At 46.2% G+C, this 26,543-nt stretch overlaps 2 protein-coding genes across 2 annotated transcripts in view; both read right to left on the minus strand.

Annotated features, from left to right (window-relative positions):
- The window catches only part of LOC136685107 (testis-expressed protein 2-like), a 37,784-nt gene extending 17,856 nt beyond the window's left edge, over positions 1 to 19,928 (minus strand). The window contains exons 1-2 of the mRNA XM_066659284.1: positions 19,798 to 19,928; positions 17,669 to 17,742 (exon numbers count right to left, since the gene is read on the minus strand). The gene's annotated coding sequence lies outside the window, so the exon portion shown is untranslated. The remainder of the gene's footprint in view (positions 1 to 17,668; positions 17,743 to 19,797) is intronic.
- A 4,255-nt stretch (positions 19,929 to 24,183) lies between these two features.
- Positions 24,184 to 25,957, minus strand: LOC136685110 (myeloid-associated differentiation marker homolog). Its single transcript, XM_066659288.1, has one exon. The coding sequence runs from the start codon at positions 25,574 to 25,576 to the stop codon at positions 24,722 to 24,724; it is 855 nt and encodes a 284-aa protein (XP_066515385.1). The 5' UTR covers positions 25,577 to 25,957; the 3' UTR covers positions 24,184 to 24,721.
- Positions 25,958 to 26,543: the final 586 nt, after the last annotated feature.

Below are 26,543 nucleotides of genomic sequence, written 5' to 3' on the forward strand. Positions count from 1 at the left end.
AAGCAGGTCACAGATGTGCTTCTTGAGATGAGCCGCTCAAGAAATACAACCTCCTCTTCCTGAGCTCTTCCTGATGCCTAATAATAAACCAGCATCTCTTTCTCGATCCACAGGACGGCATCCTACAGATGACATTCCATCGAAATCCATCCTGAGACGAAGAAACACTGAGGTTTGTAATGAGAACAGCAGGAAGGAGCTGGCTTCATCTCTGGGAAGCTCCAGCGTTAGGGCTGTGACTCAGGACTGATGGTGATTTAATTTTTCTTCTTTTTTTATTTCTCTCAAGTCACAAGCTGTAATTTCCAGAGTCACTGAGTGACCTCTGCCTTCCAATCATCTTCCCACGCGAACAGATCCCACACACTCCCAACTTTACCAATGGCAACTGCGCTGCAACACTCTGAAGAGCACAGGCTCGATATAGAAGGTAAAGGCGGTAGGTTCTGTGTATGAACCCACTGCAGGCAAAGGATGACGCAAGAGGCTTGCTATAAAAAGACGGCAGGGTGAAGGGTTTGATGAACAACGCAAAGAAAAAAAGGGAGTATGCAGTGATTACATTAAAGTGTACCAACTTAAGACAGTAGCACGAGAGACTTCTCATTTTCCGTGCCTTCTGTAACTAACGTGAAGTCAGGCAAGACACCGTAAGCATGAATCTGCGTTAAGTAGGTCAGTGTGACAGTCACGGACGAGCCAAACCACAGCTCTGGACCTTGGAGACTAGAGCACTAGAGGATAAGTCATGAAACTGGAGTTCTGCTTATATTTGAGCTATTATCATTGTGAGGAATTCAGCAACAACTGATGCAAAAAAAGGGGACATAGCATGGAAGGAAAAGCACTTTTTGATGGCATTAACACCTCAGTGTGGGGATCTGGCAACCCACTGTGAAACAAGATCAACGAGTGCCTTTAGAAAATATTCACATCGACTTTTTCATCATCATCATTTCAGGGTGGGGGTGGCGGCAACAGGGTGGGCAAAGAAGCCCAGGCACAAGGCATCTCTGCAACTTCCACCAGCTCCTCCTGGGGGATCCCCCAGGCGTTCCCAGGCTAGCCGGGAGATATAATCCCTCCAGCGTGTCCTGGGTCTACCCCAGGGCCTCCTTCCAGTTGGACGTGCCTGGTTTACCTCCAGGAGGCATCCTGATCAGACGCCCGAACCACCTCAACGCGAATCAATCTCCTCACCCGTCGGAGAAAGGTACTTTCGGCCGCTTGTATCCGCGATCTCGTTCTTCCGGTCATTACCCAGAGCTCATGACCGTAGGTGGGAGTGGGGACGTAGACTGACCGGTGACTTTAGAGCTTTGCTTGACTCAGCTCTCTCTTCACCACAACGGTCCGGTACAGTGACCACATCACTGCACACGCATCACCCAACTACGCTCAACCTCACGATACCCTCGTCCCATCACTCGTGAACAAGACCCTGAGTTACTTGAACTCCTTCACTTGGGGTAGGTTCTCACCCCCGACCTGAATGGAGCATGCCATCGGTCTCCACACTTAATACGCCATAAAGACAAATTGAATACGGATATTAAATCACAAGTATTCAGAGCCTTTGCTACGACACTTGAAACTTAGCTCTAGGGTCCTTCCAGTTCTCTTCACCATCTTTGAGACATTCTCCACCATGATTAGAGTCCACCTGTGGTAAATTCAGAGGTTTAAATAATCAACAGGGGTCATGACCTACACTAGTGAACCCTGAAATATACAGACGACCTTAGAGCCCAGAGAGAAGTGAATAAAGGAAGGATTCGGGCCGTGACTTTGGGATGGTGCTGGTCTTTATTGCTGTGGTGTGTATTCATATAAAGGTACGGCTCCTGACAAGGAAAAGCACACAAGTGATATATGGGAAAGTGAGCTCATTAGCACAGTTTGCACACACACACTGCGCTTTCTCTTCCGTCACCAACAATAACCACCTGTGATCCACAGCGATTATCTGCTGGAGACGTGTCAATGATTAACTTTCGTTCTCACCCCACAGCTCTAAAGCCAACAGGTGTTTGTGGTTACAACGCTGTGATGTTGAAATTAAGGCGACACGGCTGATCTACACAAGGCTTCAGTGAGGGTCGAGGGACAGTGTCAGGGAAAATGCACACTCACTCACACACCTGTGGACAATATCACTCACTCACTCACTCACTCACACACACAACTGTGGACAATGTAACACACTCTCACACACACACACACACACACACATACACACAAACACAAACACACACACAACTGTGGAAAATGTCTCACACACACACCTTTGGACAATGTAAAACACACACACACACACACACACACACACACACAATTGTGGACAATGTCACACACACACACACACACACACCCCTTTGGACAATGTAACACACACACACAACGGTGGACAATGTCTCTCACACACACACACACACACACAACTGTGGAAAATGTCTCACTCACACACACACACACACACACACAACTGTGGACAATGTCTCACACACACACACAAAACTGTGGACAATGTCACACACACACACACACACACACACAACTGTGGACAATGTCACACACACACACTCACCCAGTCATTCACAGACTAACTTATTCTCACTCTCTCTCCCTCTAGCACACACACCTGTGGACAATATCAAACACTCACCCAGTCACTCACTCACTCACACACACACACACACACACACACACACACACACACACACACACACACACACACACACACACACCTGCTTCAGTGTTGAAGGTGTATAAGCTGGTAGCACATGATCTGTGACGTGTGGATCACACTCCTCAGTCTCTTTCAGAAACAGTTTGGAAGATGTTTCCAAACCTTTAAACCAACTCCTCAACCCCAAACACCACCGTCGCTCTCCAGCCCTCAGCGACAAAGACAGATTCATCTGAGCTCCACCATGTGACTGGCTCTGGGCCGAGGGGAGAGAGCCGCTACGTCACGCCACAAAGAGAACAGGCTCAGCAGGACAATTCCACCATTATACAGCCGTAAACACAAACATGCAGCCGCACACAGCACACACTCGTATTACTACAGGTCTAGGGACTCCCATTCACTGCCGTGATATACTGCAATGCTAGGTCTACTCACTTTACTGTAGTTCACAACACTGTTTCTGATTCGGACTCTCAGCTGCTTTCCCCAAACACAAAACGCCACCTGGGATGGAAATGTCCACACAAAATTCTATTGTTTTTTGTTTTTCAGGAGGACAACAGGTGCTCACCAAGTACTTAATACAAAAACAGCACTCACACAGTATTCAACTTGGTGGACTATTCTCAGTCTAGCGGTGATAGAGAGGGGTTTAAAAACTCTAGCAGCACTGCTGTGTCTGATCCACTCGCACCAGCACAACACACACTAACACAAGTTCAGGGTCGCAGTGGGTCTGGAGCGCCCCCCCCCCCCCCCCGCCAATGGGAGCATCAACAACAACAACAACAAAAACAACAACAAACAATAAAAAATATCATCACTCCTCCCTCTTTATTGTGAAACCTCTCACAGCAAAAGTGCTGAGCTAGAAGCAGTTTCCCCCCCCACACACACACACACACACACACACACACAAAAAGCACAATTTCACAAGCTCTGAAGGCAAAGTCCAAGCTCAGATCTGATCAATAAAAGCCTTGCTAATCTGAGCTAGAGCCCCATTTCCCTCAGACCCTCACTTCATATCGCAGCTGTGAGGCGCCTGGTCAGCAGCTTACATTATGAAACACCGCTTTGTTTGGAGAAATCATCTGCAGAGGAGCCGGGAGCACTACAGCGGCCTAGAAAACAGAACGACCCATGTCCTCTCTGAGCTACTTTGCCAACGACAGCAGCAGGCCCTGTGTCTGTCCTCTGGTCCGTCCATCTGTGGAAACCCTGGCCTTTTATGTGAGATTACATCACAGTCATTTGACCAGCCACCAGACCGAAACAAGTGAGGAGGCCCAATGTGACCAAGTACTTCTCTCTAAAGGCCTTCCGAAGTGGTCTGGACTTCCCTTATCCAAACTATAGGAGCCATTCATGTTTGGCTAACCTCTGTCCCAACCCCAGTGACCCACGGAACAGCTGATATGTGACACGGCGACTGCCAAACAGCACAGAAAGCCACAGGAACGAGAAGGCATCTCGTCTCATGTGTGTGCTCATTGTGTTGAGGCCGTTACGAACCCGTTTACCAAAACCTAATGCCTTCGTGTCGAAATCCAAACTCTACAACGTTATGCAAGATATCCACGTCCACTTCCTGGAGTTCAGCTTCAGCCAAAAATCACAAAGTCTAGGTTTCACAACAGCGACAGCTATGAGCAAAACTCCCAGTACTCGGCTCACAGGTCTGTGTTACTGTAGAGGAAACATCTCAAACCACAGCTTTCTCTCTTCTGAAGAGCCCATTCTTCTCAGAGACCCTGTCAGCGGCCAAATCTGTCTCCCGTTTGGCTCGTACGGCTCAGTCACAGCACTGGTAAGTGTTGTGTGGGCCAGTTGTCATGAGCCGGGATTGACTTGGGTTACGTCATGTACCCCTGTGGGCGCTAGGTGTGGTCATTTGACCCATATAAGGTGAACTCGCAACTGAACTGAGGCAGTCGGACTCACCCTGAAGGCCACTTTATGCTTCTGTGTTTAGTGTACGCAATAAAAACCTGCAGCTAGCACATAGCTGTGTACCCTACACTGCACCGTAAACCGTAGCCTGACGCGCACCTCCCCAGGAATGTCCCCAGAGACTGGTCTGCAGTCGGCTGAACATGGATCAAGTTGAGGAGAAATAACCGAGGAAGCCCAGAAATATGAACCCCTCTACAACGATGCTCTTTAAAGACTGCGAAATGGCAGCAAATTCATTGCGAGAGACTTATTTAAACCATCTATTTGTAACAGGGGTGGGCGATATTGCCATAAAATAACATCACGATATTTCAGGGTATTTTGCGATAACGATATTTTTGGCGATATGAATAAAACACTGAAAAATACTTCCGCTAAAATTAAAAAACACACTATTACAACAAAATAAACATTGAATTACTAATAATTATATTGAACACAATATATTTTTACACAATACTATTTATTGTACATCAGTTATTTTGTAACCAAACCACCTCCATACGACTGAAGTCACTCCCCTTATTTTTTTTAGAGCAAATGCCACCGCCTCAGAGCCACCATACTTCAGTGTGCCGAAATCCCTCATGTAAAGAACGTAGGCCGTATTATTCGTAACTGCATGATGTCATCACGTAAACAGCATATCACTGTTATCATGATATATATGTTTTATATGGTTTTAAATATTACCATGAACGATACGATATGGCACAGCCCTAGTTCGTACATCACCGAATGAATTATTATTTGAGATTCAGCCGTAGTGTTTAGGAGTCGTAATTGTAGTGCAACGCAGACACAGCAGTGCAAAAGTGTAAAAGAACACAAATGGTAAAGGCCACTTGTGCAGGCTACGGTGCAGACGAAGCATACACTGGCCTTGAGTCAACCGCGTCGTTCAAGGTCAAATATACAATCATTGCTATCCAGGGAGGCTGAGTGGGGATTCAGGCCATAGTCATCAATCTCAGCTTTCACACCAGGTAATCCGGCCAATCCAGTGTAATCCCATTCCTCTTATCTGAGCCTATGTTTATCAGGCCTCTCGCAGAAAGAGGATCTAGCGCTTTCTCCCTAAAGCAGCGGTTCCTCAGATCCTATGTCGCAGTTCTGTGCTTTCAGCTGTTGGGCAATTAGCAAGCCATTCATGGGCTGAGGAAGGTGATTACGGAGGTCAGATGAGGTACACCGTGAGCTCCCACTGGTCTAACACTCACTGCACTGTTGAGTTTTAATAAATCATCACAGCGCTGGGTTGTGGAGCAGGGGAACCGTGTTTTCTGAGTCCACCTTGTGATCCAGAACAAATCATTCAACATCTGCACCTGGCTTTAATAAAGTTTATGTGGCTGGATGCTATCAAATTCTAACTGCAAATGCTCCAGAGGAAAATTTGAGGAAGAGTAGACACGGTTACTGCTGCAAACTTGTGATTAATACCTTTGATTAAGAAGAAATATTGGACAAATGTTTGGTTAAAGGGCGGCACGGTGGCGGAGCGGGTAGTGTCGCAGTCACACAGTTCCAGGGGCTAGAGGTTGTGGGTTCGATTCCCGCTCCGGGTGACTGTCTGTGAGGAGTGTGGTGTGTTCTCCCTGTGTCTGCATGGGTTTCCTCCGGGTGACTGTCTGTGAGGAGTGTGGTGTGTTCTCCCTGTGTCTGCGTGGGTTTCCTCCGGGTGACTGTCTGTGAGGAGTGTGGTGTGTTCTCCCTGTGTCTGCGTGGGTTTCCTCCGGGTGACTGTCTGTGAGGAGTGTGGTGTGTTCTCCCTGTGTCTGCGTGGGTTTCCTCCGGGTGACTGTCTGTGAGGAGTGTGGTGTGTTCTCCCTGTGTCTGCATGGGTTTCCTCCGGGTGACTGTCTGTGAGGAGTGTGGTGTGTTCTCCCTGTGTCTGCGTGGGTTTCCTCCGGGTGACTGTCTGTGAGGAGTGTGGTGTGTTCTCTCTGTGTCTGCGTGGGTTTCCTCCGGGTGACTGTCTGTGAGGAGTGTGGTGTGTTCTCTCTGTGTCTGCGTGGGTTTCCTCCGGGTGACTGTCTGTGAGGAGTGTGGTGTGTTCTCTCTGTGTCTGCGTGGGTTTCCTCCGGGTGACTGTCTGTGAGGAGTGTGGTGTGTTCTCTCTGTGTCTGCGTGGGTTTCCTCCGGGTGACTGTCTGTGAGGAGTGTGGTGTGTTCTCCCTGTGTCTGCGTGGGTTTCCTCCGGGTGACTGTCTGTGAGGAGTGTGGTGTGTTCTCCCTGTGTCTGCGTGGGTTTCCTCCGGGTGACTGTCTGTGAGGAGTGTGGTGTGTTCTCCCTGTGTCTGCGTGGGTTTCCTCCGGGTGACTGTCTGTGAGGAGTGTGGTGTGTTCTCCCTGTGTCTGCGTGAGTTTCCTCCGGGTGCTCCGGTTTCCTCCCACAGTCCAAAAACACACGCTGGTAGGTGGATTGGTGACTCAAAAGTATCCGTAGGTGTGAGTGTGTGTGTTGCCCTGTGAAGGACTGGCGCCCCCTCCAGGGTGTATTCCTTGCGCCCAGTGATTCCAGGTAGGCTGTGGACCCACCGCTACCATGAACTGGATAAGGGTTACAGACAATGAATGAATGAATGTTTGGTTACATAGAGAAAATAACGTATTTTATCGCCCGAAAGTTGAGGGTGTTATGGAAGGTTAAACCAAACAGTGCTTGTCCCTAATCGCCTCACACCTCCTACCTTTACCTTTAGGGACAACCAGAGAAAGAAAAAGAAAAACCTTTCCCAATGCACCATTTTTAACTATGTTTTTCAAGAAAGAAAAAATTACTTTGAGTCTTCTGCACCTCAGGAGGCGAAGAAGACGCAGAAGAGTGTTTCCAGGCTCCTGTGGTGCCCTCAGAGGTTTTTTTTTTGTAAAGAAACATGATGTAATACACTGCAAATTGGCATTAAAGAGCTCCGCAGCCCCAGCACAACCAGAGGCAAGTGTAAAACTGGGGGTAATAATCTTTCCAATTATGTGGAATAGGCGGCGCGGGCTCCGCCGAGTGTAAGAACAATGAGAACGAGTCTGTGTGCCGAGAACGGGGATAAGACAGAGGGGGATTAAGAATGGAGGAGAGAGGGAGAGAAGGAGAAAAGCTGCTGCTGAATAAGAGCATTCGAACAGATTTAAAACTGGAATAAACATAGCTGCTGTTCATATTTAAAGGGCACATATTCCCCCCTCTTCTCCACAGTGGAACACAGTTCTGCTTTTTAATGAACCGTCTGTGACCTGCTTTGGTCCAAAACCCCACAGTGGTGTTCTCCCCCTGTTCAGAATGCCCTGTTCCTTTAAATGATAATGAGCCGCTCGCTGTTCACCCCGACCCCGAGCGCACAGCAGTGAGGAGCGAGGAGCAGAAGCTCTGGTTTTTAGCCGTTTTTACTCTGTTCTGTTTCTTCTCCGTTTTTACTCAGCGCTCTTATTTCTCCGCGCTCGTTGTGTCTGTTTTGCTGCATTTAACCTCGTCTTTGAGCTCTCACATAAACACGGGTCCAGGGCTGTGATTGGCCAGACTCAGACGAGGGGGCAGGGCCATTCTAAAGTCTCTGCACTTGACGTCAGAAGCAGCACAGAATCAGAACGGCTCGGTTTATCCCGTGTTTTCTGACTTAGGCAGCTCACAGAAAACTGACTGCATGGTCTAGTTTCACAGTGTGTGGGTTGGTGGACTCCAGATCTAAACATTAATGTGCACATGCACTGAACAAGGGAATGTTTCATAATATGTCCCATTTAATGGTTAAACTTGTGCCCAGAGTCATCGTAATTGGTTTGGGCCTCTGTTTTGTGTTGTTAATGGCTCTAGGACAGAGACAATGAGGACTGTGATATGAGAGAGAGAGAGAGAAAGAGAGAGAGAGAGAGAGAGAGGTATAGTCATACACACAATGGGAGCAGAGTCCAGTGGCATTCCACAACACTGAGGTCAGGATTTCTCCTAATCACACACTTACAATGACTTTGTTTTTCTTGTCTTGTAAAAACAGGAGTGTGTTTCTTCAGTCTCTGAATCTACAGATAAACACTTTACCTTTATGTCTTCACTTTCATTTTAAATTGAGCTTTCACTGTTTGCACTTTTATTTTATGTTTTTAGTTTCATTTAAATGATTAGCTTTTTTTGTGTAGCGTACAACTCAAATCCAAAACTCAAACATTCTCCGCTGGTTTGTCATTTTATGGTGTAGCATTAAAAAAGACAATTATCATTTAATTTAACCAAAAATAACCTGAAAATGAAGCCGTGTGAAAAGTGAAGAGTTTATTTGGTGCTGCGTTCGTTCTGAGCTCCTTCAGGAAAAAGCTGCAGAAGACTATGATGGATTTGTTCTGTTCTTAGGGAGAATACTGTGTCCAAAAGTACGTGAGTGTTTGAGTTTACACATTCACACCCTGGTACACTTGAGTCTCCAATCCAGCTACCAACGTGTGTTTTTGAAGTGTGTTGTCATCATTATAACAGGAGTGGAATCATGTAAACACTGCATTAATGACATCACAAAATCAAAAAATTTAAAATGAGTATTTCTGTTATTTATTATACCTCAAATGTAATTCTCCATTATCCACAGTGGAAAATATCCACATATTAGCAGTTAAATTAGATCCAGAGCCAGTGCTGAGCCGTGCTCTTATCTCCGCTCACTCAGAGGTCAGACACATGGTCATTAAAGCACACAGCCGAGCGACACACATTCCTGAGAGAGCCAGAAAAACTCGCTCGCTTACAGTTTGAACAGCCTCATTAGCGTCAGGCTGTTTCCTTATTTGCCTCCGTGTGGAAGAGTTCACAAGAAACCCACAGCCTGCTGTAAACCCTGTGGAGGACAGAGGCAGGGACACGGCGTCTGTCGGAGTTCAAACTCAAACGGTCACAAACACACCTCCTGGTTTCTCCACTCACACAGGAGCACTATGTAGCTCTACAATCACAGGCTGGAGCCAATCTGTGGCTCTGCATACTGTGTCTGCCCCCTTTCACACTGTTCTTCAACGGTCAGTGCATGAGTGACCGGGTGAATGTGTGAGCGACAGGGTGAGTGTGTGAATGACCTGGTGTGTGTGTGTGAGTGACAGGGTGAGTGTGTGAGTGACCTGGTGAGTGTGTGAGCGACAGGGTGAGTGTGTGAATGACCTGGTGAGTGTGTGAATGACCTGGTGAGTGTGTGAAACTGTCCACAGGTATGTGTGTGTTTGTTTGTGTGTGTGTGTGAGTGACCTGGTGAGTGTGTGAGTGACCTGGTGAGTGTGTGAGCGACAGGGTGAGTGTGTGAGCGACAGGGTGAGTGTGTGAGTGACCTGGTGAGTGTGTGAATGACCTGGTGAGTGTGTGAATGACCTGGTGAGTGTGTGAAACTGTCCACAGGTATGTGTGTGTGTGTGTGTGAGTGACCTGGTGAGTGTGTGAATGACCTGGTGAGTGTGTGAGTGACCTGGTGAGTGTGTGTAAGACCGGGTGAGTGTGTGTAAGACCGGGTGAGTGTGTGAGAGACTGGGTGAGCGTGTGATGATGCCGTGTCCAGGGTGTATTCCTGACTTGTGCGGAATGGTTCCCTGGATGAAGGATGAACGAATGAAAAGAAATTTGTTCTACTGCTGTGCAATGACAAGAAAAGCAGGTTTCACGTTTCATATGGTGTCAGATGTTGTCAGAGGCCTGTGTGTGTGTGTGTGTGTCTGTGTGTGTGTGATGACTTGCAGTTTACACAGTGCCAAATAACAAGGGTAACTGGTGAAACAGCAAATGTGGCCTTGCTGAAAACAGATGGGAAAAGCCTCCTTCAACCTTATATTAGACCTTCTCAGGACACTAGGTCAGGAGCCAATCACAACCACTCCATCTCGTATGAGACATTAGCGCTGCTCTGGATCAAGAGGCTGCTGCAGGTCCAGGTGTGGGCTGGGACAAAAGCAGCCGTGTGGACTCAGGTGTGCAGACGGTAATTAAGCATCTGACGACAAAGCGCTGCACTCGAGTGGACGAGAGGCTTTTTCATGCCACACAGAGCTAACGGCACAATGAGCCGCCTGAGAGAAAGCTTTGTTTTCAGATCAGTCTCGGGGTAATTACAGCTGACTCGCGGGCGGCTGGGTTCAGAGACTCAAAGCTGCACCTGATTTGAGCCGTTATTGTTAGCGTTTGCCTCAGAGGGCACATCCGGTGAGGAAAAGGTGCTGCTCTTTCATCATTTCCTTAACGGTAATCAGGGGTGCTGATAGAGAGTCTGATCATCCTGCACTGCAGCAACAGTCTCTGCTCTAATAGCAAGGCTTTAGACTAGATGTAGGAACATTGCTGTGAGGATTAGATGGAATAAAGCCTTCGCAGTGGAAGAGATCTGCAATCCAAGACCAAAAGGTACTGGGATGTTTAACCAATCCAGTGTTGAAATGGACATTAGACATGGTGACTTTTGCTCATGTGCAGCTGCTCCAGAGCATCCTTAGTCCCCTCAGACTTTTCTAAAGATTATTATAAGCTGCTGCACAAAATGGATCCTACCATTAGAGTAGATACAAATCATAACATTATCAGTTCTGGTTCCCCACAGCAGTGTTCTCCCTCTGTTCTGAACAGCGCATGTTCCTTTAAATGATAATGAGCCGCTCACTGTTCACCCCGCCCCCAAGTGAACAGCAGTGAGGAGCGAGGTGCAGAAGCTCTGGTTTTTAGCCGTTTTTACCCAGTGCTCTTATTTCTCCGCGCTCCTTGCTGCATTTAACCTTGTCTTTGAGCCCTCATATCAACACAGGTCCAGCGCTGTGATTGGACAGACTCAGACGAGGAGGCGGGGCTACTCTAATGCCCCTGCACTTGACGTCAGAAGCAGAGCAGAATCACAACGGCTCGTTTTATCCCGTGTTTTCAGACTTCGGCAGCCCACAGAAAACTAACTGGGGGTCTTGTTTCACAGTGTGTGGGTTGGTGGGCTCCAAATCCACTAAACAATGTAGTAATGCACTCAAAAATGTATTTTAATACCTTTTTTAATAATAGAGTTCAGTGGGGAGTTGAGTGAGCTATTACTAAATGGTGTTTAGCCTCCACCCAACATTTGTAACAGAGAAGTAAAACTGTTTAAAAAGAAATCCGTAATTATGCAAGATCTGTAGGAACAGAGAACTCAAGAGGAACAGTGTCAGTCTTGATTGGAGCCAAGGAGAGCTGCGTGATCTAGACCATACATGGTTATATTACATCATCTCATAACTGTGATTAGTGCCTACCGTTTACAAATGAGGGACCTGCACTGGTTTGACATGAAATATGCGTGGATTCATTCGAATGACGGAAGATTCTTCAAACCATAGCATTTGTTTAGAGGCCATTTAACATACTGCAGACACCTTAAGATTAGAGCTGGACGATACGGCCAAAATTTATATCACTTTATAACTCCAGAATGATTGAAACCTACAGCCACATTAAGCTGTTTCTCCTAACGTGACTCTGCTGATAGAGGAGTCACGGCGCGTGCATCTTCATGCTGTGGAGAGTGAAATAAATGAGAGGATGCACTGTGTTTCTCTGAGTATATCAGTCGATATCATTTAATGTCGATATAAACAACATAAACGCCTCAGAAAAAACTGCCAAGGACAAACAAGGAACATGACATTGCCGTCAAACGGTAATTGTTATTGAAACATTTTAATAATATTGCAATATATACTGATATCGAATTACTGCCCAGCCCTAATTAGGATACTATACCGACCTCTGAGTTCACAGGTGCTTTGGAGCTCACTTGCTCAAAGACGTAGTCCTAATTAGGATGAGACAGACACAACAAGAGAAAGAGAGACAGAGACAGAGAGAGAAAGAGAAAGCAAGATGCTTCCTTTAGCACAAATACCACAAGCATCAACAACAGCTTTCTCACAGTCCAGTTTGACACAGTCACTTTTCTGCTTCTGCTACAACGGCATTTTCTTGCTGCTCCTTCCCCCTTTCAGATACGCCACATTCCTCCTCCGTCAGGCTCGGAGAGATAAGACGGCTCACACTGGTCGCGCCACAACAGCACAACAGAGGCTTTAATAGTGACCACAACGCCACTCAGCCACAGCTCAGAGACACACACAGAGACCTGGGTTTCCTAAAGGCAGCAGGATAATCAGACAACATATTTCCTCCTCTTCTCCACAGTGGAACACAGTCCTGGTTCTTAATAAAACCGTCTGTGACCTGCTTTGGTCCAAACCCCACAGCAGTGTTCTCCCCCTGTTCAGGACGCACTGTTCCTTTAAATGATAACGAGCCGCTCGCTGTTCACCCCGACCCTGAGTGCACAGCAGTGGAGAGGGGTTTTGTCTTATTTCTCGGCGCTCGTTGCGTCTGTTTCGCTGGGTTTAACCTCGTATTTGCGCTCTCACATAAACGCAGGTCCAGTGCTGTGATTGGACAGACTCTAAAGTCTCTGTTTTATTTCCGTGTGAACGTTGGTGGGTTTCTGATTCTCACATTAATGTAAACACACACTGAACAAGGGATTAAAATCACACCCTTCTTTCTGATGAGAAAGGAATGAGAGATGAATGAGGAAACTGAAGGTTTGTTATTTTCCCCCAGAACAGGTCCCGCAGGTCCGCATTCAAACTCCCTCACATCTCATTTACAGCTGATCACACTCCAAGAGGCCACGCCCACAAACAATCCTCTTCAGCTGTTTATCCCACAGCAAGAACAGTAGTTGTTTGAGCACTAACTGACCAGTGTTTCTGCTCTCTGTTTTTTATTATCGGAGCAAGAGGAGGCCACGTCCCAAAAGTCCAGAGTACACGCTTATCACCTGCCCATCAGGTGGGTCAGCTGTGACCATATGTAATGCTTCAAAAGAGCTTCAAATTCATCTTCATTTCCTGTGTTGTGTCCCATTTCAAGCACGACTAACCAAACACTGCGACCTTGTTCAGCACATGTCCACATTAATTTGGGGATCTGTTACCCTCCAACCATACTTTCATCCTTCTATAAAACACTGGATCCAATTAAATAAAGGTCTGAAACCACATAATTCAGATAACCACTAAGTGTGGGTGATGACTGTGTAACACCAACCTCGTCAGACTCTGACAGTTAAAAACCACTTGATAACGCTTCCTCTCTCTGGCAAGAGGTGGGTAGTAACTAGATACTCATTAGCACATATACACAGCCTCTTCCGCAGGCCCCCCTAGTGGCCATAACTCCAGAACGATTGAAACCTACAGCCACATTTAGCTGTTTCTCCTAACGTGACTCTGCTGATAGAGGAGTCACGGCGCGTGCATCTTCATGCTGTGGAATGTGAAATAAACGAGAGGAGAATCAGAGCCCCTTGACCACTGTTTAACACAGTCGTTCCATCTTGTTGGATGCGTTGCGTTTGTCTGATTGAGCATACAATCTTATTTAGGGAAGTGTTTTTGAGCAGTCAGAGGTGACCCCCCCTGTTGACAGAGAGAAGTAGATGATATCTCGGCCACTTGAGCCATTATGGAAAGAGGTGAAGTGAAATATTCATGGTGTACTTTCACAAGAATTTACAAATGTAATCAATTCCCTTGAGGTACATTTGAATTCGGTTCGAATTCCTCAATTCATAACCAGGCACTAACTGCTTTTGTTGTGTTTAGTTTGTGACAGTGTGCTGCCTTGCGTTCAGGTCACAACTTTAACTGAGGCTGCGTCCCAATTGTGTAGTACACACTTATACCATGCAGTGTATACTGTGTATTAATCATTATAGTAAGAATCTGGCAGGCTGGTACATGAAATATTAACATAGTACACTGTTTTCGTACTAACAGGATGTGATGACCTGTTGCCATGACAACACACGTCATACCAAGCTGCAGCTGAAACGCTATTCCACTTTTTTTTTTTTTCTTCAATGGCTGAAACTCAGATCTCCTTCCACACTATGTAGTGCACAGTGTAGATCACAAAATAGTTTCTGCATTAAATAGTGCACTGTACGTCAGAGAATTAAACCATTTATATTTATATACACTTCACATCCCTCTCTCTAACACCTAGCGCACTGTCTGAAGTGCATTATTATTTCCAGACGTGAGAATCTCCTCCCCTTCCACTTCCTGTTGGATTGTGGACAATACTGTCCATCATTACCGTAATCAAAAATCAAATGGGTCCAAGTGTGCACTGTAACTACACTACACACTCAAACAGTAGTTAGATTTAGCATTACGTGGTGCAATTGGGACACAGCTTGAGGGTTATATAGCAGTGGGGTGAGGTCAACTCCAGTGCACAGCTGTTAGGTTTCAGTTTGCTGCTGATAAGCCCAGAGCTCTTCTCGGATCTGCAGATTGTTTGTATCAGCTCTGAAACAGCCCATTCCTGTCGCACCTGAATCTCAAACACCACAGAACACCTCCCACCAATCAGAGCAATCAGAGAACTCAACCTGCCTAATCACACTCTGCATTCCAGGTTAATCTAGTGAACAGAAACCTGCACGACAATGCACTGACGTCAAGGTGGGCACTAAGTCTTCACTATCATGACTTCTCTGAGCTCAGAGTGCACTTTGTCAGGACACTGACCAACTTGGGTTTAACTGGATTTATTACTGTAGAGCGTGAGATGTTCAATATAAATCACATCACAGGATATCACTGTTCCTGTGCATTTGGAGATCTGGACCCAGGACCTCTGGACTCAGGGTTGGGTGGTAAGGCGCCTGAGCAGAACTACATTGGGTGGCTACGTTCACACTACAAGTCTCATTAATCAGTGCAGGTTTTTTTTTTGTTTGTTTTGCTCAGATGGGACTTGTCTGTCCTGAGGGTTCACATTCATAAACGTAAGTCTCACCTGTATCTGTTGCTTATGCGGCTCTGTCCCAAATGGGTCCCTAAGCCCTGTGTAGTGCACAATGTAGGTCCTTAACTAACAGCTCTAACTGGGCAATATGTCTAACACAAACCCTGCACGGCTCCTTTTCTGACATTCAGTGCTTTACTTTGGTGCAGAAGTCTTAGTTTCATCACATGTCGGAAGCACGATGCCATTTGGGACACAGCCTGAAATTGTTGCTGGTGCTGGCTAATGACCTCAGCACAGAGCGCATGAAATCTGATCTGAATGTTCACACTCATGTCACATGCCCACGAATCGAACACGTATCGGATCCAGGAGCGCGTATCGGATCCAGGAGCGCGTATCGGATCCAGGAGCGCGTATCGAATGCAGGAGCACCTATCGGATCCAGGAGCACCTATCGGATCCAGGAGCACGTACCGGACCTAGGAGCACGTACCGGACCTAGGAGCACGTACCGGACCTAGGAGCACGTATCGGATCCAGGAGCACGTAATGTGAACACAGCCTAATAACTCTAAATATTCACAGTAGCACAGTGACATAATTCATCAAGATAATATCATATCATATCATCATATCGCCCATCTCTAGCTGACACAGTGCTGATCTGACACAAAGCCCGATGCCGTCATTGGTGAATTAGTCACGAGAACGAGGGACACTGTGCTAACTGCTTCTGAGCAAGATCTCATCAGATTTCAGCGTAAGAAGAAAATAACAAAAAGCTGAATACAGTTTTATCCTCTTTAACTTCTATTCCTGTCAGTAAAGGTTTTTAGCCAGTGGTGGACATTGTGATGACCTGCATGTGTAAGAGAGAGAGAGAGAGAGAGAGAGAGAGAGAGAGAGAGCGAGAAAGAGAGAGCGAGAAAGAGAGAGCGAGAAAGAGAGAGCGAGAAAGAGAGAGCGAGAAAGAGAGAGCGAGAGAGAGAGAGCGAGAGAGAGCGAGAGAGAGAGAGCGAGAGAGAGCGAGAGAGCAAGAGAGAGAGAGCGAGAGAGCAAGAGAGAGAGAGCGAGAGAGAGAGCGAGAGAGCAAGAGAGAGAGAGCGAGAGAGAGAGAGCGAAGAGAGAGAGCGCGAGAGAGCGAGAGCGAGAGAGCAAGAGAGAGAGAGCGAGAGAGAGCGAGAGAGAGAGAGCAGGGATTCAGACTGTTATCTGATACCTGTACAGCAGCACCACTCAATATTAACAGGCTTAAAAGCTATAGAAATCAATTAAGGGGTAAAAGACAGAGACAGAGAGAGAGAGAGAGAAGAGGCAGAACTCACTAGCAACTCGAAGGCACAGGGAACCACAGCTAACCCACACAAGCTTCACAATCCTGATCATGGCGCAAGAAGAGGAGGATACCTTTCTTTATTAAACGTGACACTCGCAGAAAGAGCCACATTTGCTGCAGGTCGAAAATAGAAAGCTGTAACTGGGTAATGTTCTACTGCCCATTGAAGCAGCACAGCTACATCACAGACGGCCTCAAAATATAAGCATCCAGCAGCGAGGCGTCAGTTACATCGCCACATACTGAAAACGGCTTTGAAATGAATTGAAAACTATTATATGGATTTATTAATTCCCTAAAGAAATCCCAGAAACACGTGCTGGTGAGATTTACACCCGTCTGGCAGACACTTGGCATTGGGCCTGCTGATTATATCCTCATGTGCTACTGCTGCAGAGCATCCAGCTGCAGCTTACGCTACAAACTGTGTGAGCAGAACTGACCGTCATGGCCCACCACTAACGCCGCGTGTTGTTGTCCCTCTCCTTTGTATCTTAGCAATAACCTGCATTTGTTTTCACACAAACTGCTGCGCCCACGTAAGCCATCAAACGTCCAACACCGAAACCTTGGTATTTCCTACACGACGTCAAAGATGAAATACATCTCTGCTCCCGAGCCGTCGCCATGGAGACGGACGAATCGCCGGTGGTTCACCTGTAGCACGTCCAAAGCACTTTAGCTTTTACAAAACCCCCACAACCTCACTGCAGCTCTGCCACGTGCCACTGAGCTCAGGAACAGTAATTATTTGCTTAGAGGAGAACGGTTCTGAGCAGGTGGAGGTGCTTTGACTTGTAAATGACCTGTAGAGATAAGGACGCCACGCTGAGCACAGACACGGCCCTGATGTGGAACTCCACCCAGGTGTGATTCGCTTCTGTGGAAGTCAGAAAAGGCTTACCTTCACTTTTCACTGCCATCCACTCCTCTCCTTCCTCAGCATCGGGTCAGGGTTTGATTGAGATCCCCTTTGGCCTGCCGTGGAGACCGATATCGTAAACTGATATACTGGCTTATAACACCTAAAACAAGCTTTACACACAGACACACCCTCCAACCTAACAACCGACACGCTAAAACAAACTGACCCATGACCTGACACATCCCCGTCTCAGCTCTGGACACGATGCCTTTAAAGTTATAAATGGTTTATAATTACACAGGGTATAGGTGACTAATATACTGACCTTTAGAGAAAATATGTGCTTTGTTAATAATACAAAATAAATTGTAAATGTTGGAGAGTATTTCTATATTAGAAAATATACTGTTTATGTCAAACAAGTCCTAAATTATAGTGTTTTTAATTAATTACCCAGTAAATATTTAGCCGTTGATTCAACGTTGAAATAACGTAATAACTGCCGTCTAATCAACGTTCTCTTAAGGTTGAAAATGAAAATTGAAAAGACGTCCAAACACAGACATTGAATAGACGAGCTCTGCACTGTGAACGTTTTTTTTGGAAAACTGGCGACCTCTCTGGTGGAAATGTGTAATTGCACACACCGCACATAAAAGCCAGTAAACAATTAGCCGTTGATTCAACATTGAAATAACGTAATGACTGCCGTCTAATCAACTTTCTCTTAAGGTTGAAAATGAAAGTTGAAAAGACGTCCAAACACAGACGACTATTAGACGTATTTTGGACGTCCATTGACGTTATTAATTGGTCCCGAAATAAATGACTTGTATAAAACGCGTTTTGGACGTCCACTGACGTTATCGATTGGTCACCACTTAACTAACTTATTAAGATGGATTTTGGACGTCCATTGACGTTTAAAATATGTCCTTGACGGACAGACTACTTTTACACCTATTTTGAACGTCCAGGGACGTTCCTTGTTTACTGGGTATTTACCTGCACTATGTAAGTCTTTTGTTTGTTAAAACGTAAAGGAAAGAGATTTCCTCAGAAAGAAGGAAACCTCTGCTAAACGAACATGTCTATGTCTTTCTGCTGCTCTGAGCCGCACCGTAAAGCTTGAAATAGTCATTCGACCCTCAGCTGTCAGGTAAAATTTGGACAATGTTATTAATATCACACGCACCGACTCAAATCATTCCAACATAAACTCGTTGTAAATACTCCTCCAACATATAAATCCACTCGGGTAAAAGAGATGGACAACGCGCGTTACAAAACCCAGTAAACAAGGAACGTCCCTGGACGTTCAAAATAGGTCTAAAAGTAGTCTGTCCGTCAAGGACATATTTTAAACGTCAATGGACGTCCAACATCCATCTTAATAAGTTAGTTAAGTGGTGACCAATCAACGTCCAAAACGCGTTTTATACAAGTAATTTATTTCGGGACCAATTAATAACGTCAATGGACGTCCAAAATACGTCTAATAGTCGTCTGTGTTTGGACGTCTTTTCAACTTTCATTTCAACCTTAAGAGAACGTTGATTAGACGGCAGTTATTACGTTATTTCAACGTTGAATCAACGGCTAATTGTTTACTGGCTCTCATGTGCGGTGTGTGCAATTACATATTTCCACCAGAGAGGTCGCCAGTTTTCCAAATAACGTTCAGCTTTAACGCATTTACAACATCACACCATGACTTTGAGTGGATATAGTTCAATGTACTGTAATGAGTCACACATTAGTTTAACAATTTCTGGTACCGTTTTGTAGTTACATTTTAAGACACGTGTAAAATGAGCGGGGAGTGGTTAAAACACTGTATAAAAACTGGACATAGCTTCTTCTGAGCTACAACTAACGTTAGTAATCCACATTCACTTAATACACGTATAAACACACAAACATGTCCACTTTCACCACTCTTTACTCAATATTCACAAGCCCAGAGTTCAAAGGGAAAGCTCACTAGGACTAATATAACATCACAAACTACTAATATATATATTTCGACTAAGTTTAATCAGGTGTTTGCTCAGAAATCCACACAAACTGAGCTCCTTCAGAACCAAGGCTTCACTCCTCTCCTCATCTCTCTTTCCTGAGCAGGTTACGAAATAAACACATTTCAACCCAAACCCGAGGATAAATACCGAGCTGCCGAGGTCCAGAGGCCGCAGTCCGAGGCTGGAAGCGGGGTTAAACTCCAGGGGGGTTGCTGTAGAGGACTGTTTTCCTCCTGTGTTCTCTCTCTCTCTCTCTCTCTGCGCCTGTTGACTCTCACAGTTCCCGAAAAAGAAACAACACGGATTGACTCTGGTCAGGCCGCACTAATCGAGCGCGGCCTCATCCAACTGTCAGCAACTCTGTTATCGATTAGGTCCGTGTCGTCCACGTGTTGGAGCAGCAGCTGGCGTTTTCACAGCCAGCTCGTTTAATGTACACAAACCTCAGTGTTTAGACACGTTTATACTGTCTTTTTAAATGAAAGTGAATACTATATTTACCACAATATTCAGTGAACAATGCCCCACAGCCAGTCCTCCAAAACATATGTTGATATGGACTGTGGAGGACATTCCCCCATGTTCATGGCCTACTCGCCACATGTAATGACATCATTTGAGAGGCCAGACCTTGCTTTCTGGGACACCTTTGGTTCATGTCCAGTTTGCAACAGCCAGTACCGCCATATTTTTGTTTTGTGACGTTTAGCCAAAATAGCAGGGTTAATATGGGGGCCATATTGGTTTCACCAGTATTTTACAGCACTGAGAGGGCCAGTAGTGGTCCAGACCTGGATCCCAGTTAGCAGGGAACATTCCCACAACGTTGGCTAACGTTTTAATGATGTTTGTCATTTTTAATAAAGCGTTTAATGTTAGCGGCTAACGTTTTCTCTTTAAAAATGTATTAGTACGTCTGGGTAATGTTAGCCAATGTTGTGGGAACGTTTCCTGTTAGCTGGGATGGCAAATGGGTTTTGAATAATAATTATATTCCATGATAATGAATCACCTACATATTATAATCTGATGATGTTTTTGACCGTGTGGCGTTTACTGTCAGAGGTCAGAGATGGGTTGCCAGATAAAACAGAAATCAGAAAGATTTTTTTAACTTCACAATTCACCGCTGTGACTCTTCCTTAGGAGTAACCTCTTTCGTAAAAAACAGACTCGACACACTTCACACCTCATACCTCCATCCTGTTTACATCACATTTCTAAGGAGCCTGCTAAGAAAAGCACCTTGTTTGAGTATTGTTTCAGAACAGATTTTTTTATTTTTTTTTTTTGCATGTTGTGTAATGGAAGATTCTGATTCATTGTATAACACAGATAACGTGGGCCACTTCTAGGAAACATGCAGCAGAGCTGGTAAACTGGTAAACTGCATGTGAACCCAAAGTCACCCTCCTATTAATCAAGCTTAATCAGCCACACGTCACAAACCAGCTTCATCGAGCTGGAGCCAGGGGAATGGGCCACACACTTTCCTGCCCACTTCCGCAGTGCTAAACCGGAGTAGAACTGGCTATAAGCTATAATTTTAAGGTAAAAATACTTACCCAGTGTTGCTTTAAAGACCTGTACTGGTTCCTGAATGTGTTCGTAATAGTGTTTGGTTGATATCACCATGTAAACGACCCCAAAGATGTAACAGATGAGCAGGCCTTGATTCTCTGCGATCTAAAGAGCCCTGCAGGAACCTAGTGGTCTAGATATCCACGAATCTCACTCCCAAAGCCACATCATCAGGTTTTAACTCTAAAGGACTGAGAGTACTCTTCCAGGAGGATTCGCTGTGACGTTCATGGTCACATATTAGCCTTGTATTTGGTGGCACAGAGGCCTGTTCCACAGTTTAGGAGTTATCGAGATAAGCCCAGTGTACGTTGATGTCCACTAGGACTGTCCCTCAGTGCAGACACATGTGATCTCAGGCTTATTTTATCTGGCTAAAGGAAGAAATCCTGGATTGTGGCAGCACAGACAATGCATCTTATGTTCATGTGCTTGTTAAAATGTGTTTATTATTTAGTATTTCTCCACCCCACTGCCACCCAGGGTTTGAAAAACTCGCCCTAGACAACTCTGCAACTGGGCTCTGGACTGGTGACCCGGTCTCAGGGAAATGGCGGTGCTGCCATCTAGTGGAAGTCCCTCTCCATGTCCCTAACCTCAGTCATCTTTTAAATATCGCACACCCACTACTTCAGAGGGTTTTTTTTAAAAAACTGCAGCTATCACCCCTTGTCTGCTTTGTGTTGGAGGTTCAGAAAGAGCACATCCTCCTCAGTGACGTCAACATGCTGCAGAAATGGTGCAGTCAAACCACAGGCTCCACACACGAATAGTTCAGGGCCCAAACCATCGATAAGAGCTTATTATAACCTCGCTGACACTCTTTAGGTTTAGATTTACTACTTTATTTCCAGGGCTTTCATTCTGCAAAGTGAAAAAAACACATTACACCTTACTCAACATTAACCCTTTCACGCTTTGGCTGTGATGCTAGGTACATGCTCCACATTAGGGACATTTTACATTAACCCACGCATTTCTGAGAACTCCCATTGACCCACATCGTGACTGTTAGCACCCACCATAACAGCAAGTGTCATTCCGTCACTTATAACACAGTGCTGAAGCTCTGAGCCGCTGAACGTGTGAGGCACGAAATGGCCGCCTCAGAGCCCAACCTCAACAATGTTAAACGTGATTGGTTTTACTTGCATCATGAGAAAGAGGAAGTGCAACTAACTTCTGAAACTTGCATTTGTATTAATATCCCCCCAGGTGAGGGGAGAGGAGTGTCTCAGAACTGTTTACTGTCGTGATGTTTTAAATTTGATGTAAAAAGTTTATAGCCATTAGTGTAAAATATGAAAATACAATCATTTTTCAGGTTTTTCATACTTTATGGTAAATGTTTTGTAGTATTACACACTTTAATTGTGATGTTATATATATATATATTAATAATAATAATAATAATAATAATAATAATATAATTAATATAACACTGAAATCCCCATCTGTCAATCATCTAAACCCAGACTCAAACGTACTTTTGGATACAATATTATCCCCAAGAACAGAACAAACCCATCACAGTCTTCTGCAGCACTTTTTCCTGATGGAACTCAGAATGAATGCAGCAGCTTCATTTTTATATTATATATATAATTTTTTAATACATTGACACAACATTCATTCACTCATTCACTATCTGTAATCCTTATCCAGTTCAGGGCAGCAGCGGAAGCTACCCGGAATCACTGGGAGCAAGGCAGAGGAAACCCACGCAGACACAGGGAAAACACACCACACTCCTCACAGACAGTCACCCGGAGGAAACCCACGCGGACACAGAGAGAACACACCACACTCCTCACAGACAGTCACCCGGAGGAAACCCACGCAGACACAGAGAGAACACACCACACTCCTCACAGACAGTCACCCGGAGGAAACCCACGCAGACACGGAAAACACACCACACTCCTCACAGACAGTCACCCGTAGGAAACCCACGCGGACACAGGGAGAACACACCACACTCCTCACAGACAGTCACCCGGAGGAAACCCACGCAGACACAGAGAGAACACACCACACTCCTCACAGACAGTCACCCGGAGGAAACCCACGCAGACACAGAGAGAACACACCACACTCCTTACAGACAGTCACCCGGAGGAAACCCACGCTGACACAGAGAGAACACACCACACTCCTCACAGACAGTCACCCGGAGGAAACCCACGCAGACACAGAGAGAACACACCACACTCCTTACAGACAGTCACCCGGAGGAAACCCACGCTGACACAGGGAGAACACACCACACTCCTCACAGACAGTCACCCGGAGGAAACCCACGCAGACACAGAGAGAACACACCACACTCCTTACAGACAGTCACCCGGAGGAAACCCACGCTGACACAGAGAGAACACACCACACTCCTCACAGACAGTCACCCGGAGGAAACCCACGCAGACACAGAGAGAACACACCACACTCCTTACAGACAGTCACCCGGAGGAAACCCACGCGGACACAGAGAGAACACACCACACTCCTCACAGACAGTCACCCGGAGGAAACCCACGCAGACACAGAGAGAACACACCACACTCCTTACAGACAGTCACCCGGAGGAAACCCACGCTGACACAGGGAGAACACACCACACTCCTCACAGACAGTCACCCGGAGGAAACCCACGCGGACACAGAGAGAACACACCACACTCCTCACAGACAGTCACCCGGAGGAAACCCACGCGGACACAGGGAGAACACACCACACTCCTCACAGACAGTCACCCGGAGGAAACCCACGCGGACACAGAGAGAACACACCACACTCCTCACAGACAGTCACCCGGAGGAAACCCACGCGGACACAGGGAGAACACACCACACTCCTCACAGACAGTCACCCGGAGGAAACCCACGCGGACACAGAGAGAACACACCACACTCCTCACAGACAGTCACCCGGAGGAAACCCACGCGGACACAGAGAGAACACACCACACTCCTCACAGACAGTCACCCGGAGGAAACCCACGCAGACACAGGGAGAACACACTACGCTCCTCACAGACAGTCACCCGGAGGAAACCCACGCGGACACAGAGAGAACACACCACACTCCTCACAGACAGTCACAAAACTGGAATGACTTATCTGAAGGGTGATGTAGGACCTTTTGCAAAAGTGTTTCACAATTATTTACTCTAATTACATGAAAGACATTACTACTACTATTACTTATAATAATAATAATAATGTTTTTTCACCTCCCTTTGTCCTTATACTTTGTCCACTTTCAGGCACCTTAACTGGAAGGAAATAAATGAAGGGTGTTCTCTGGTTTTGTCAAAGATTTCACAATTATTACACACAGTTAAGTGAATTATATTATTATTATTATTAGTAGTAGTAGTATTACAGATAGTAATTTTAATAAATCTATCCTACAGTTCTTAATAATGAACTGCCTATAGAAACTATAAAACCACCCCCTTGTTGTTCACCTTGCTCTGTCCACTCATGTCCATTTAGTGTCTGTCACACAGCATTTTGACGGAGTAGGCCATGTCCACGGTGAAGGCCAGAAGAGTGACGCTGGCTACCACTGCCTCACACATCAGAGCCATGACAGCACTATCACTCTGTTGTCCGAACAGTGCGGTGATGCAGATGACCGTGACCACCATGTACAAGAGCACACCCAGAGTGCTGAACCCGGCCAGAACCCGATCAAACGGCACCGGACAGCGTCCGGCACAGTCCCCCACCATCACCAGCACGGTGCCCAAAGAGGCGGCCAAGCAGAGGCTATAGATCACAGCTGAAACGCTGACTCTCCACAGTTCCATGCCACTTTGGGCCATGAGAAGAACCAAAGCAACACAGCTTCCAAAAACCTGGAGGACCTTGAGCAGGCCTGGCACACTGGCCATGTAGCCTCGCTGCTGCTGAGCGTCCTGCCTCCGGATCAGATGCAGCTCCGCCATGTAGCCCAAGGAGGTCAAGAAGGAGGCCACGGTGGCGGTCAAATGTCTGGGCGTGGGATTGTTTTCTGTGAAGATCCAAGGGAACGCAAAAGTGGCCGCCATGGTCATCAGCATTCCCAGAGCCGCCACCGTCGCGGTCAGGTTCTTCCAGGACAAGGGCAGCAGGCTGTGAAACTGGATGAAGTTGATGGCCACAATGAAGAAGGTCAGGATGAAGAAGGAGCACCAGGTTGTCATGCAGAATAAACGGAACGTGTTCAGGTGCAACGTGCCTGCGTCGATTTCGTGCGTCGAGGCGGCCAGGCTGAAGGTGATGCAGCCGCAGAGAAGGGCCCAGAAACGGGCGGCGGACAGCGGGGTGGTGAGGGTGCTGAGCTCTCCGAATGTGACCGGCATGGTTCTGGTGTCTCCGGTGTTTGGTGAAACTACTGTGTGTGAATTCTTGACCTCTTCTACTGCTCCGGTTAGAATTATTACTGAGTGACCACCGTGAATCTTCTAGTATCACTCACTTTCTCCTGGTAATTCACATGACTCATTCCAACACTGATCCAGCGTCTTCTGGAGTGCCATTAAATTGCATAAAATTCCATAATATTCCAATAAAATTCCATTAAATCCCAAAGAAATGGAAAAATCCGTCCGTGGTTGACAAATAACAGAAGCATCTAACTTCTCACAAATCTTCTCACCTTCTTCAGCAAAGCGAAAGATGATCTAACACACGCTACGGGCGAAATAACGCTCTCTTTCTCACACACGAACACACACACTCTTTCGCACCGTCTCCCAAACACATACACAGTCTTGCAGACACACAACAGGATATTTGCAGGCCCCACAGGGCCCTCCCACTTCCTGATGAGCTGACATCGTCTCTTCTTCAGTGCCAGTGTCAGCTCCACACACTTCACCACAACAAAGCTTCAGAGCGTCATCGTTGTCTTCTCTCCTCTTCCCCCTTAATATCAGGCAACACACACACACACACACACACACACACACACACACACACACACATATCTCTACCCATCCTCCAGATCATGACATTACATGACCTTAAGCAGATGAAGGCCAGAGACGTCTCAGCAGACTTCTCTTCTCTTCTCTTCTCTTCTCTTCTTCATCTCTCTTCTCTTCTCTTCTCTTTTCTTCTCCTCTTCATCTCTCTTCTCTTCTCTTCTCTTGTCTTCTCTTCTCTTCTCTTCTCCACTCTTCTCTTCTCATCTTCATCTCTCTTCTCTTCTCTTCTCTTCTCTTATTCATCTCTCTTCTCTTCTCCACTATTCTCTTCTCTTCTCTTCTCTTCTCCTCTTCATCTCTCTTCTCTTGTCTTCTCTTCTCTTCTTCTCTCTTCTCCTCT

Source organism: Hoplias malabaricus, unplaced genomic scaffold (assembly GCF_029633855.1).
Source record: "Hoplias malabaricus isolate fHopMal1 unplaced genomic scaffold, fHopMal1.hap1 scaffold_74, whole genome shotgun sequence".
NCBI lineage: Eukaryota > Metazoa > Chordata > Actinopteri > Characiformes > Erythrinidae > Hoplias > Hoplias malabaricus.